This window comes from Molothrus ater, chromosome 2, assembly GCF_012460135.2.
Source record: "Molothrus ater isolate BHLD 08-10-18 breed brown headed cowbird chromosome 2, BPBGC_Mater_1.1, whole genome shotgun sequence".
Taxonomy (NCBI): domain Eukaryota; kingdom Metazoa; phylum Chordata; class Aves; order Passeriformes; family Icteridae; genus Molothrus; species Molothrus ater.
The window spans coordinates 1,205,895-1,217,621 of NC_050479.2; the positions used below are offsets into that span (position 1 = coordinate 1,205,895).

At 52.5% G+C, this 11,727-nt stretch overlaps 1 protein-coding gene across 1 annotated transcript; it reads left to right on the forward strand.

Annotated features, from left to right (window-relative positions):
• The first annotated feature begins 1,418 nt into the window (after window positions 1-1,418).
• On the forward strand, window positions 1,419-6,961 carry KCNE1 (potassium voltage-gated channel subfamily E regulatory subunit 1). Its single transcript, XM_036392694.2, is given in 2 exon segments — window positions 1,419-1,608; window positions 6,354-6,961. Coding segments are annotated over 2 exon segments (609 nt in total). The 3' UTR covers window positions 6,773-6,961.
• The last annotated feature ends 4,766 nt before the right edge of the window (window positions 6,962-11,727 follow it).

Below are 11,727 nucleotides of genomic sequence, written 5' to 3' on the forward strand. Positions count from 1 at the left end.
CAGGAGCCGGGAATGGGCAGAGCCGAACCCATGGAGGAGCAGAGCCGGGCTGCCCTGCCGGGCTTTGGTCGCTGCTCCAGCCCTGCCGGGTTCGCTCCCCGAGGCTGCTGCAGCCCGGGATTCGCCGGGATGGGTGGGATCAGGGAGGAGTGATGGGGTTCCACCCTGGAATAGCGGGATATCTGCAGGCTGTGTGCGAGAAAACTGAATTTCTGCCTTGTGAGCAGAGGAAAGTGGGGCTTTGGGGACAACTCACTGGGGGTTTGGGGACAATTCAGTGCCCAGTGAGGTTGGATGGGATTGATGGGATGGGGGTGGATTTATCTTCAGCTTGGGATGGGATGGGTTGGGATGGGAGAGATTGGGATGGGATGGGATAATGGGATGGGATATCTATATGCTGTTATCTACATGCTATTGCAAGAAATCTGAATTTCTGCCTTGTGAGCAGAGAAAAGTGGTGGTTTGGGGACAATTCAGTGGGGATTTGGGGACAAATCCGTGGGGGTTTGGGGACAATTCAGTGCCCAATGAGGTTGTATGGGATGAGTTGGGATGGGATTGATGGGATGGGGTTCGATTCATCTTCAGCTTGGGATGGGATGGGAGAGATTGGGGTGGATGGGATTGGATTGAGATTGGGATGGGATAATAGGATGGGATATCTATATGCTGTTATCTACATGCTGTGTACAAGAAATCTGAATTTCTGCCTTGTGAGCAGAGAAAAGTGGGGGTTTGGGGACAATTCAGTGCCCAATGTGGTTGGATGGGATGAGTTGGGATGAGATTGATGGGATGGGGTTGGATTCATCTTCAGCTTGGGATGGGATGGGAGAGATTGGGATGGGATGGGATAATGGGATGGGATGGGATGGGATAATGGGAGGGGATGGGATGGGATAATGGGATGGGATATCTATATGCTGTTATCTACATGCTATTGCAAGAAAACGGAATTTTTGGCTTGTGAGCAGAGAAAAGTGGAGGTTTGGGGACAATTCAGTGGGGGTTTTTGGGGACAATTCAGTGGGGGTTTTTGGGGACAATTCAGTGGGGGTTTGGGGACAATTCAGTGGGATGTGGGGACAATTCCATGCCCCCCACTGCACAGGTGCTGCCCTTTAACTCAAGCCATGCCAGGAGCTGCGGTGGTGCTGCCAGCGTGAGCAGGGAAGGACGGGCCAGGGCAGGCAGGGGAGGCTCTCCCAGCCAGGTGGGGCTGCAGGAGGTGTTTGCAGAGCCCAGAGCTGCAGATCCCTCCCTGCAGCACCTCTCCCTCCCTCCCTCTCTGCCAGCTGGGGCAGGAGCAGTGCCCCGGATGCTGCCCTGGGTTGCAAAATTCCCGGCAGTGGGGTGAGGAAATGGGGCTCCCTTGTGCAATGGGGACGGTGTCAGAGCCACTCATCCCTGAAGGAATGGCAGGGAAACAAGCCAGGGAGGTCACTGGATCCTTCATGGCTCTGCAGGAGCACCAGGGCGTTTGGGAGGCAGAGAGTCTGTGAGGTGGGAGATGTGCTGTGCTGATTTTTGCTTGGAGAGCAGCACAGGCTTTGTTTCTGTGTCACCAAACCACAGGAAATGGTGATAAAGCTGTGTTTTCTAAAGGTGAGTGTTCCTCTAAGCTGCCTGGCTTTCTGGGGCTGGCTGCTGATGCTTTTGGCAGCAATAGGAGAGAGGGCTGGAGATGTTTGCTTGGTGGAAATGGAAATAGGGGCGCTCTGATGTGGGAGAGCTGAGAAAACGCTGCTAAAATCTGTCACTGCACATCCAGCTCTGTTTGTGAGATAAAAATCACATTGAAACTTCAGGGAGTTTCAAAAAGTTTCAAAAGCAGGGAGGAGAAACAGAGGCAGCCAAGAGTCAGTTTTTATGGAATCCTGGAATAGTTTGGGCTGGGAGGGACCTCAAAGCCCACCCAGTGCTACCCCTGGGACACCTCCCACTGTCCCAGGCTGCTCCAGCCCCAGTGTCCAACCTGGCCTTGGGCACTGCCAGGGATGCAGGGGTGGAATTCCATCCCAGCCCCTCATTTCCATCACAGGGAAATGAGGGACTGGAATGGCAATATACCAGTTGGGAGCCATTCCCTGGGTGCTGTCCCTGCATCCCCTGGAAATTGTCTCTCTCCAGCTTTCCTGGGGCTCCTGCAGGCCCTGCAAGGCCACCCTGAGCTCAGCCCAAAGCTTCTCCTGTGCAGGTGAACAATCCCAGCTGTGCCAGCCTTTCCTCCCAGCAGAGCTGCTCCATCCCTCTGCTCATCCTGGAGCCTCCTCTGGGCTCTCTGCAGCTCCTCCCAGTGCTCGAGGACAAAATTCCTGTTGAGCTCCAAAGCTGAGGGTCACAGATTTTAGGTGCATTCCAGGACAGAAAATTCCCTTTTCCCATTTAAACTCTGGTGGCAGCAGCAGCCTCTGGCAGCACCTGGAGATCAGCCCAGCCCAGACAGGGCAGGAAGGGCTGGGCTGGAGCTGAAGGTGCCCACTGGGCTGGGTGCCCTCCACTGGGAGCAGGATCCAGGTTCAAGGAGCAGGATCCAGGTTCAGGGATCATTATCCAGGCTATGGGATCAGGATCCAGGCTCTGGGATCATTATCCAGGCTGTGGGAGCAGGATCCAGCCCCTTTGGAGCACACAGAGCCTTGTGCTGTGCCTTTGCTGGGGAGCAGCCAGTGCCAGTCAGGGGGTGCCAGTCAGCCCTGCCATCCCACAGCTGGCAGCAGCTCCATGAGGTGCCAGATCCAGCTGCAATTCCCTGTGTTTGGAGTCCAAAGCCACTCTGCAGCTCTGCTGTGACATTCCCATGGCCTCAGCTCCCAGGGAGGCACCAGGAGCTCTCCAGAGCCTCCCTTGGCCTCTGCACACCCAGCTGGGCTCAGAACCCTGGGGTGGCTTTGGCAGCTCTGGCACCCCAGGGCTGCAGGGATCAGGGCCAGGCCATAAAATCACAGAATCCCAGACTGGGTTGGGTTGGGAGGGAGCTCAGAGCCCACCCAGTGCCACCCCTGCCATGGCAGGGACACCTCCCACTGTCCCAGGCTGCTCCAATGTCCCCAGTGTCCAACCTGGCCTGGGATGGAACTGCAAAAACCTGGAGAGAGAAAATTCCCAAGGCCTGGAGGGGCAGGAGCCAGGGAATGGCTGCCAGTGCCAGAGGGCAGGGCTGGATGGGATCTTGGCAATGAGGAATTGTTCCCTGGCAGGGTGGGCAGGGCTGGCATGGAATTCCATCCCTGGATCCCTGGAATGTTCAGTTCCAGGTTGGACACTGGGCCTGGAGCAGCCTGGGACAGTGGGAGGTGTCCCTGCCATGGCAGGGGTGGCACTGGGTGGGCTCTGAGGTCCCTCCCATCCCAAACCATTCCAGGATTCCACGAGAATTCCCCACCCTGTGCTGAATTTCTCAGCCTCAGACCCGTGAGTGCTCAGACAAAGATTTCACAGTGAAAATCAGCACGAGGGGTCATTAATTAACAATTAATTAATGTGACCTGTCCTGTGTGTGCCCCCCTCCATGCCTGCAGGAGCTGTGCTCCCTTGGCTGTGAATACTCCAGGGAAACGTTCTCCTCCTGAGGGACACTGGGGACAAGAGCAGAGCCCTGGCTCTGTCCCTCTCTTTCAGCAGCTCCTTGTGCAGATTTATTCCCCAGCAAGGCACAAACAAAGCCCAGGAAGGCTCCAGGTACCTGCTGTTCCTGCAGGGTCATTCCCAGCCGAGCTCCCTCCCATGCAGAGCTCCTGGGAAAGCTCCCTGAGCTGCCACCATGCCCTGCCACAGGTGTCACTCCGGCCCCTTTCAGCCTGCATGGACTCGAAATGGTTCTGAGGAACTTCCTCCTCCAAATCCCCACACAACAATGGCTCAGTGTTCTGGAGAAGGATTTGCTGAGCTGCTCCCGTGGATTTACAGCTCTGGGAAGCCCTGAGAGCCACCCAGGGGTGCCAAGGTCACCTTGAGTGACAATGCCCCATTCAGGTGGTCCAGGGACATTGGGATGTTCCTTTTCCAGACTCTGGGCTGTCAGTCATGGATGAGGAAAGGCTGGCACAGCTGGGATTGTTCACCTGCACAGGAGAAGCTTTGGGCTGAGCTCAGGGTGGCCTTGCAGGGCCTGGAGGAGCCCCAGGAAAGCTGGAGAGAGACAATTTCCAGGGGATGCAGGGACAGCACCCAGGGAATGGCTGCCAGTGCCAGAGGGCAGGGCTGGGTGGGATCTTGGCAATGAGGAATTGTTCCCTGGCAGGGTGGGCAGGGCTGGCATGGAATTCCATCCCTGGATCCCTGGCAGTGCCCAAGGCCAGGCTGGACACTGGGGACAGTGGGAGCAGCCTGGGACAGTGGGAGGTGTCCCTGCCATGGCAGGGGTGGAACAAGATGAACTTTGAGGTCCCTTCCAACCCCAAAATGATTTTATGATTTGATGTTGCCTGGCTGCTGAGGATTTGGGAATGCAGTGCTGACAGAATTCCTCTCATTAAGTGATTTACAGCTGGATTGGAAAAGGAAAAGGACCCTTGGGCCTCCTGTGTGAGACTGGCAGAGCAGAGGCTGTGCCTGGGAGGCTTTGGCCTTCCAGAAGCTTCTGGGCGTCCCCATCTCCTGCTCCTGGAGCTGTGGCAGCCTCGGGGCCGTGCCCATTCCCTGGGCAGCCTGGGCAGTGCCAGCACCCTCTGGGCAAGAACCTTGCCCTCAAATCCAACCCAAATCCCTCCAGGCACAGCCCTAGCCCCTCCCTGGTGCTGTCCCTGTCCCAGAGCAGAGATTGGAGCTGTCCCCCTGGCTGGGACCCTCCTCCTGCTGGGGGGCTCAGGGAGGGAGTCCTGAACCCCAAACAGCAGCAGGGAGCTCGGGGTGAGATCTGAGCCAGCCCCACACCAGCAGAGCAGCTGTGCAGCCCCAGGGGCTCTTGGAGGTGCTGCTGGGAATGGACTCAGCCCTGGCTGGTTGCAGGTGGGAGATGAGAGGAGCTCTCCACACTGAACTGATGCCTTGTGCACGCTGACCCAGAGCAGAGACTGGGCAGAGCTACAGAATAAAGCAGGGATTTATTAAAATAATAAAGATTAAATAAACAATAATTTAGTAATAAATTATTATGACATCATTTAATATATTATAATTTTATATTTTATATATAATATATATAATATAAAATATATATTTAAATATAAATGTATATATTTAATATTAAAATATATAGTAAAATATTAAATTATATAAATTTAATATTATAATATTATAATAAATGTAATAATTCAACAATAAAATTTAGCAATTTATTAAAATACATTTTAATAAATATTTTTATAGATATTTATTTAAAGGTCTCCATGGATGCACCTTGGGCAGCCAGGGCTGCACCCAAGATGAACCAAAATGGCCCCAAAATGCACGGCCGGGCACGGGGTCTGTCCCTGGGATCAGTTCTGCTCCATTTGCATCTTGCAGTTCATTGTCCCATTCCAGCTTCAGCCCCTGCAGTCCCACCCTGCTTGTTTTTCTCTCTCCAATTCTCTGTTGTTTATATCTTGTTTTTCTCTCTTCAATTCTCCCTTGTTTACCCTTTTTGGGCTTGGAGCTTGTACCAGTTGTCCTTGTACAAGCTGGAAAAGGATTGCTCTGTCTCCCTGCCCTGTGAAGAGAACTGACTCACACTTGAAGCTCAGAGCTACACACTAAAGCAGCACAGAACCTGAAAAATATGAAAGCTAAAATTAAGGCATCACACCCAGGCTCTCAAATCCCCCACTGAGGAGGGGAACCAGGAAAAGGAGACAGAGGAAATCCCATCTTTATCTGTGGGATTCATCAAAGAAGTTTTTTCTGTTCAAGAGAGAGGGGGAAATGTGGGAAATGGATTTGTGGAGAAATCTCAAAGCCTCACAGAAGGCTCACACAGTGTGCACCTGTATGCAAACCTTGAGATAAGAAATGCTGACTTAGAAATGCCATGGAACAGGACAGACATTGCTGAGAGAGAAATGGAGCTGGAAACAAGTTTCAGAGGATGGCCTTGCAAATAAGACTGGGTAGTTTGGAGAAACAGAACTATGAAAGACAAAATGTAGTGGGACCCATAAGGGGTAATTTTAGATGATTGGCTTTGGGCTAAAGGTGTGGCTAAAGGTGATAGGCCAAGAAACATTTATAGTGTAGTGTAATTAGGAAATGGCTTCTGATTGTGAATTATAACATCTGTATTGTCTCACCCTTCTCATGAGACAGAAAATGGAATAAAGGTTTTTAAAACACCTCTCAGAAAAGAGAAGTGTTTTAAAACACTCTGGGTCAGAAAAGAGCTGAATCCAACATTTATCTGATGCCACCCCCTGACTTTTATCCTTTTCCAGCCAAAGTAAGGAAGAATTGCCAAGGACAGAAATCCCAAATGCTGGCGCTGTCGAACACCACGGCCCTGAACCTGCTCCTCTCCAAACTGCTCCAGGAGTGCCTGGAACGCTCCAACAGCTCAGCTCCTCCCCAGGAGAGCAGCGCCAGCGACAGCCTGGCCATCATCTACGTGCTGCTGATGCTGGGGCTCTTTGGCTTCTTCAGCGTGGGGGTGATGGTGACCAACCTGCGGGCGCGGCGCCTCGAGGGGCCCCGCGACCCCTACAACACCTACATCGCCACGGACGCCTGGCACAGGAAGGACAGGGAGTACCTCCAGGCCAAGATCCTCGAGAGTTACAAGCTCTGCTGTGTCCTGGAGAACCAGCTGGCCGTGGAGCAGCCATCCAGGAAGATCCCTGAGGAGAAATCTTCCTAGGGAAAGGGGACAAGGATGGAGCGCGGCGCGGGGACGATGTAAGCGGGGCCTGCTGTGGGCCAGGGGAGCTGCTGGTCCTTGTGCAGAGCCACAGGGGCTGGCCAGGCTGTAGGAGCAGTGCTGGTGAAGCTGATGGATCTGGGAGATGCCAGTGCTGCCCCAGAGCCTGGCATGGCCATCGTGTGGGAATCACCGTGAGGCAACATCGGGGATCGCATGGAGCACCACGGACTCATCAGCTTCACCTCCTGCGCCAGGGCCTCATCCCTCACAGGGCAGGGATGGATGGGATCTTGGGAATGAATCTGCCCTGGCACAGGGTGCCCAGAGCAGCTGGGGCTGCCCCTGGATCCCTGGCTGGGCCCAAGGCCAGGCTGGGCACTGGGGCTGGGAGCACCTGGGACAGTGGGAGGTGTCCCTGCCATGGGAATGGGATGGATTTGATCTCCCTTCCAACCCAACCCGTTGTGGGATTCTCTGATTCTCCAAAAAGCAAATCTTGGTGTTGCTGGTGTGAAATTAGAGCCTAATTAGGGCCTAATTACAACCAAACACAGGGCAGAAGTGTTAATTGCCAAGCACGGCTTAGACAATCGTTTTCTAGAGAGACCAAATTCTCCCAAAAAACAGCAGCTGAAAGATTTCATTTGCATTTTTGTCCAGGTTAGAATAATGATTTTATAACTTGTACAGTGCTGTGCTAACCTGTTTCCTTCAGAATCATGCCCCTCTTACTGATAAAATATTAGGAAAAGATTCCCAATTTTTTGTCTGAAAAATATCTCCATGGAAGAACACAGACTTTGGAGGGACTTTAGTGACTGTGATAGGTGTGGCACTTGGGGACATGGTCAATGTTGGGTTAAGGGCTGGACTCAAAGGTCTGGGAGGGCTTTTCCAACCTCAGTGATTCCAGGATTCTGATTCCTAGCAGGTCTGCCAGACTGCTCTTGCTGGGACCAGTCAATTTAATTTCCTTCCTATGGATGGGGCTTGATCCTGGCAGCAAAATCCACGTGCAAAGAGTGGCTCTGTGCCATGGATGTGGGGAACACTCCCAAATTTCAATCCCAATTAATTATTGCACGAGCCCCAAGTGCCAGCCCCTGGTTGGGAAGGGAATTTCCACTGTGGGAAGAACAATTCCATAATTTTTGCTGTTTAATCACCCAAAGGTGCTGTCTGTGCTTATCTCAGATTCCATGAGCAGCTCCCAGGTGTCCATCCAAGGATCCCCCACAAAATCCAGGAAGGTTTTCCTGCCCTTCCCTCCTTTTTTCCTCCTCCACAGGAGGGACAGGGCAGCCAAATTCCGCTGCTGTGGCACCAACATTCCCCTGCCAGTGAGAGGAGAAATCCATCTCCCCTGGGCATTGTGCTCCCTAAAAGAACAGCTCTGCCAGCTTGGAGTGAAGGAAGCGACACTCTGGGCAGGAGTGGGGGTTTTATTCCTGCTCTGCAGACACAAATCCCATTTTTAGCTGCTGGAGAGGAAAGAGACTGGGGGAGGCTGGGGAGAGGAGCAGAGCAGCTGCTTCCAAGGCAAGGTGAGGGCAGAGAGCTTGGAGAGGGAGGCAATCCCAGCTGAGCCCTTTTCCAGGCACCTCTTTAACACTGCACTTCCATCCAAGCAATATTCCAGCCCTGTCTGTGTTCCCAGAGCACTCAGGACTCTCAAAACTCAGGGTTGGTTTTTTAAAATTATATTTATATAGTGTCTACCATTAAGCTGAGGACAATATCCATGATTTTGGTGTCTGGAGCAGCTTGGGAAATCTCCAGCAACTTAATCATCCCAGACACTTTTTCCTCTGGAAGAATGAAAACCCAATCCCAGCTCTGGAAAAATGTTGGTTTCTCAGCTTGGGTGCTGCTCTTTTGGGATCTCACTGTTTAGGACTTGCCCTGGGAGAGGATTTACAGAGCCAGAACCTTGGACTTGGCTTAAACTCGCACCAAAAATTGCCTTTAATGACATGAAACACTTTAATTATTTAAAACCTTCAATTCATGAAAACATTTAATGGCATTAAACCCTTGGAGTGAAGCTCTCCCTCCACCCTAGGTATTTTCAGGGATTTTGGGTAATTTTATTTTCATAGCTCCAGGGGGATTATTTGTGAGGAGGGTGATGCTCAGCATTAACTGCACCCCATTCTTTTTTCCTTTTAGCAGCTCTGCCTTTTTATTTAACTAAAATTAAAAAGGAGAGGAGCCTTGCTGTGCCACCCTCACCTCTGGGTGCCTGTGGTGGATTCCCACTGAGGGCTTGCACCTTTCAATCCTGGACTTCTCTTCCCCTCTCTGTTTTTTTCACTTGTTCAGAGCAATAAAATGTGAATTTCAAGCCCTGCTCGTGGCCTCAGCTGTTGTTTTGTTCCTGTTCCACAGGCTCAGGGCAGATCCTCCCCAGCGGGCACCCACTCACCCGTCCCCTCTCTCCACCCGATTAACCAGGGCCAGGCGGCTGCTGGGGCCTCTCCCAGAGCACCCAGAGCTGCACAAACACCAAAATATCAGCGGGGAATTGCCCACCTGGAGCTGGCTCCCGGGGCTTGCAGCCCCCAGGGCCATTCTGGCTCGGATGCCAGCTGGGCACGGCTCCCTGCCCAGGGCAGCCAGGCCTGGGGGGCACCTCCAGCTCCATGGAGTGACAGCGGGCCTGCAAAAAGCCATGGGAGTGTTGGAGTGAGTGCAGAGGAAGCCATGGGGATGTTCTGAGGGCTCTGGAGCCAGGCTGGGAGAGCTGGGAATGCCCAGGAGAAGGAAAAGCTCCGGGGAGAGCTCAGAGCCCCTGGCAGGGCCTGAAGGGGCTCCAGGAGAGCTGCAGAGGGACTGGGGACAAGGCCTGCAGGGACAGCACCCAGGGAATGGCTTCAAAGTAGGATTAGATGGGATCTTGGGAATGAGGAATGGTTCCCTGGCAGGGTGGGCAGGCCCTGGAATAGAATTCCCAGAGCAGCTGGGGCTGAATGGATCCCTGGGCCATCCCAGTCTCCAACCCAATCCTCCTGTCAGTTCAAAGCCTGTCTCTGCCTGTCCACAAGAATTCCACTCACACGGAGCTGTGAGGCTCAGTTTGGGACAGCCAGGTGCCAATTCCAGCTGGAAGGAAAGGTGAGGCCAACACTGAGGGAAGCCCATCCCATGAATGACTCCAGGAGTTCATCTCCTGAGCCAGGGAAGCCAATCTGTGCTTCTCTGGGGCAGCTCTCACCTGCTGGGATTGAGGGCTCAGCCTTTGCCCTCCCCACCCTGGAGAACTCCAAGCTCTTATTTCCCATCCCATGGAGAACTTGCACCCACAGCCGGCGGGGTTTTATTTTAGCAGCAGGAATCTTCAGAGCTGCAGGGAAGGGAGATTGTAGCAATGTGCCCTCTGTTGATGGAGTGACAAAACTCTCCTTTGTCTCCTTAAAAAGGAAAAAAAGCCCAGAAGTTTCTCTCCTCAATTAGGTGAAAAGACATCTCATAGGACTTTGGGGACTTCACCTCAAACTCAAGGACAGCCAACTGGACAAAGAGCCAAAAAGTCCCGCCTAAGCAATTTACTAGAAAAAGAAGAGAACAAAGAAACCAAAGGCTTTTGTGAGGTGTTTTACCAGGAGCAAGAACCTCTTGCACCTAGCTCAGTTTTTCTCTGTAAAGAGTTTTGTTATTTTGCCTTTTATTAAAACTTTTCTGTTTCCAACGCTGCCACAGAACCCATCCTGCTGATTTTATGCCCTCTAAGGTAGCTGAGCTATCTTGGGTGTGATATAAATCTCCAAAAGCTTATAAGACCTGGCTCAAGGGGATCCTATATCAGGAGATGAAACCCTTGGGATTGAACAGTCCAGCTGGAAAATCCTTCCCAGCAAAGGCTCTGTGAGGCTGGAGCCAGCTGCCCTGTGCCATTTGCAGTTATCAGGGCTATCTTTATTTGCAGCTGGCTGGGTCAGACCTGCTAAACCTGGAAACTTGTTCAGAGACAAGCAGGAGGAAACTGATAAAAATAGAAGATAGGAGCAATCAGAAGCCAGCAGAACATTCTTTACAGCTGATAACCGCCCTTATCTGGTGTAATATTTCTCTGGCATCCTGTTTCAATTTTACACGTTGTTATCACTGCCCCAAACTCGGTCCCCAGTGTCCTGATCCGGCTGGAGCCCTCGGCTGGGCACGTGAGGGCTCCAGGGAGCCTTTCCCAAGGAATGGCTGCAGGGAGCAGCACAAAGCTGGTCAGGAGCTGTGGGAGGGCACCAGGAATGCGGCAGGAGCTGGACAGAGGGACCTGAACCAGCTCCACAAGTGGGAATCTGCTGAGGTTTAACCAGCCCAGGGGCTGCACTTGGGTCAGGGCAACCCCCGTGTTATAAATGAATACTACAAATTTAATAATTAAGGAAATTAATTAAATTATCAAAGTGGAAAATTTGGAAAAAGCCACAAGGAATTGATTTGACTCTGAGCCAGGCAATCAGGGTTGGAGGGATTCAGGATTTGGCCTCTATCACACCAAAGTCCCTGTGGGTCTCTGTTCCAGACTGCAAGGCAAGATGTGTTTATTCCCATCTGTATGGCAGCTGTCTCTTGTCAAGTGGGCAGTTTGCCTTATCTCCTCTCTGAGTGCTCACAATCACTCCTCCCTTGGGAGGGGACACCTGCTGATAACAGCCATTGAATGTCCCTGCATGGCTGATAAGAACTGCAGCATCCCATTGGGAGATGTGAGCCCAGAGGGAGGAGCCAAGCATTCCTACCTGGATATAATCTGGAGATTCTGGAACACCAGCACAGCTTCTGCACTGGATTGCCCAGAGGAGCAGCAGCTGCCTCTTCTCCCACTGGATCTTCAGAGGCAGAGACTGCACCCTTCTCCAGGATCCCTGCTCCAGCAGAACCAGCCCTGACAGTGCAGGAGGGCTGAGCCACAATTCCAATGGTTCTGCTGCCAGCAGCCTGACCCACAGGGT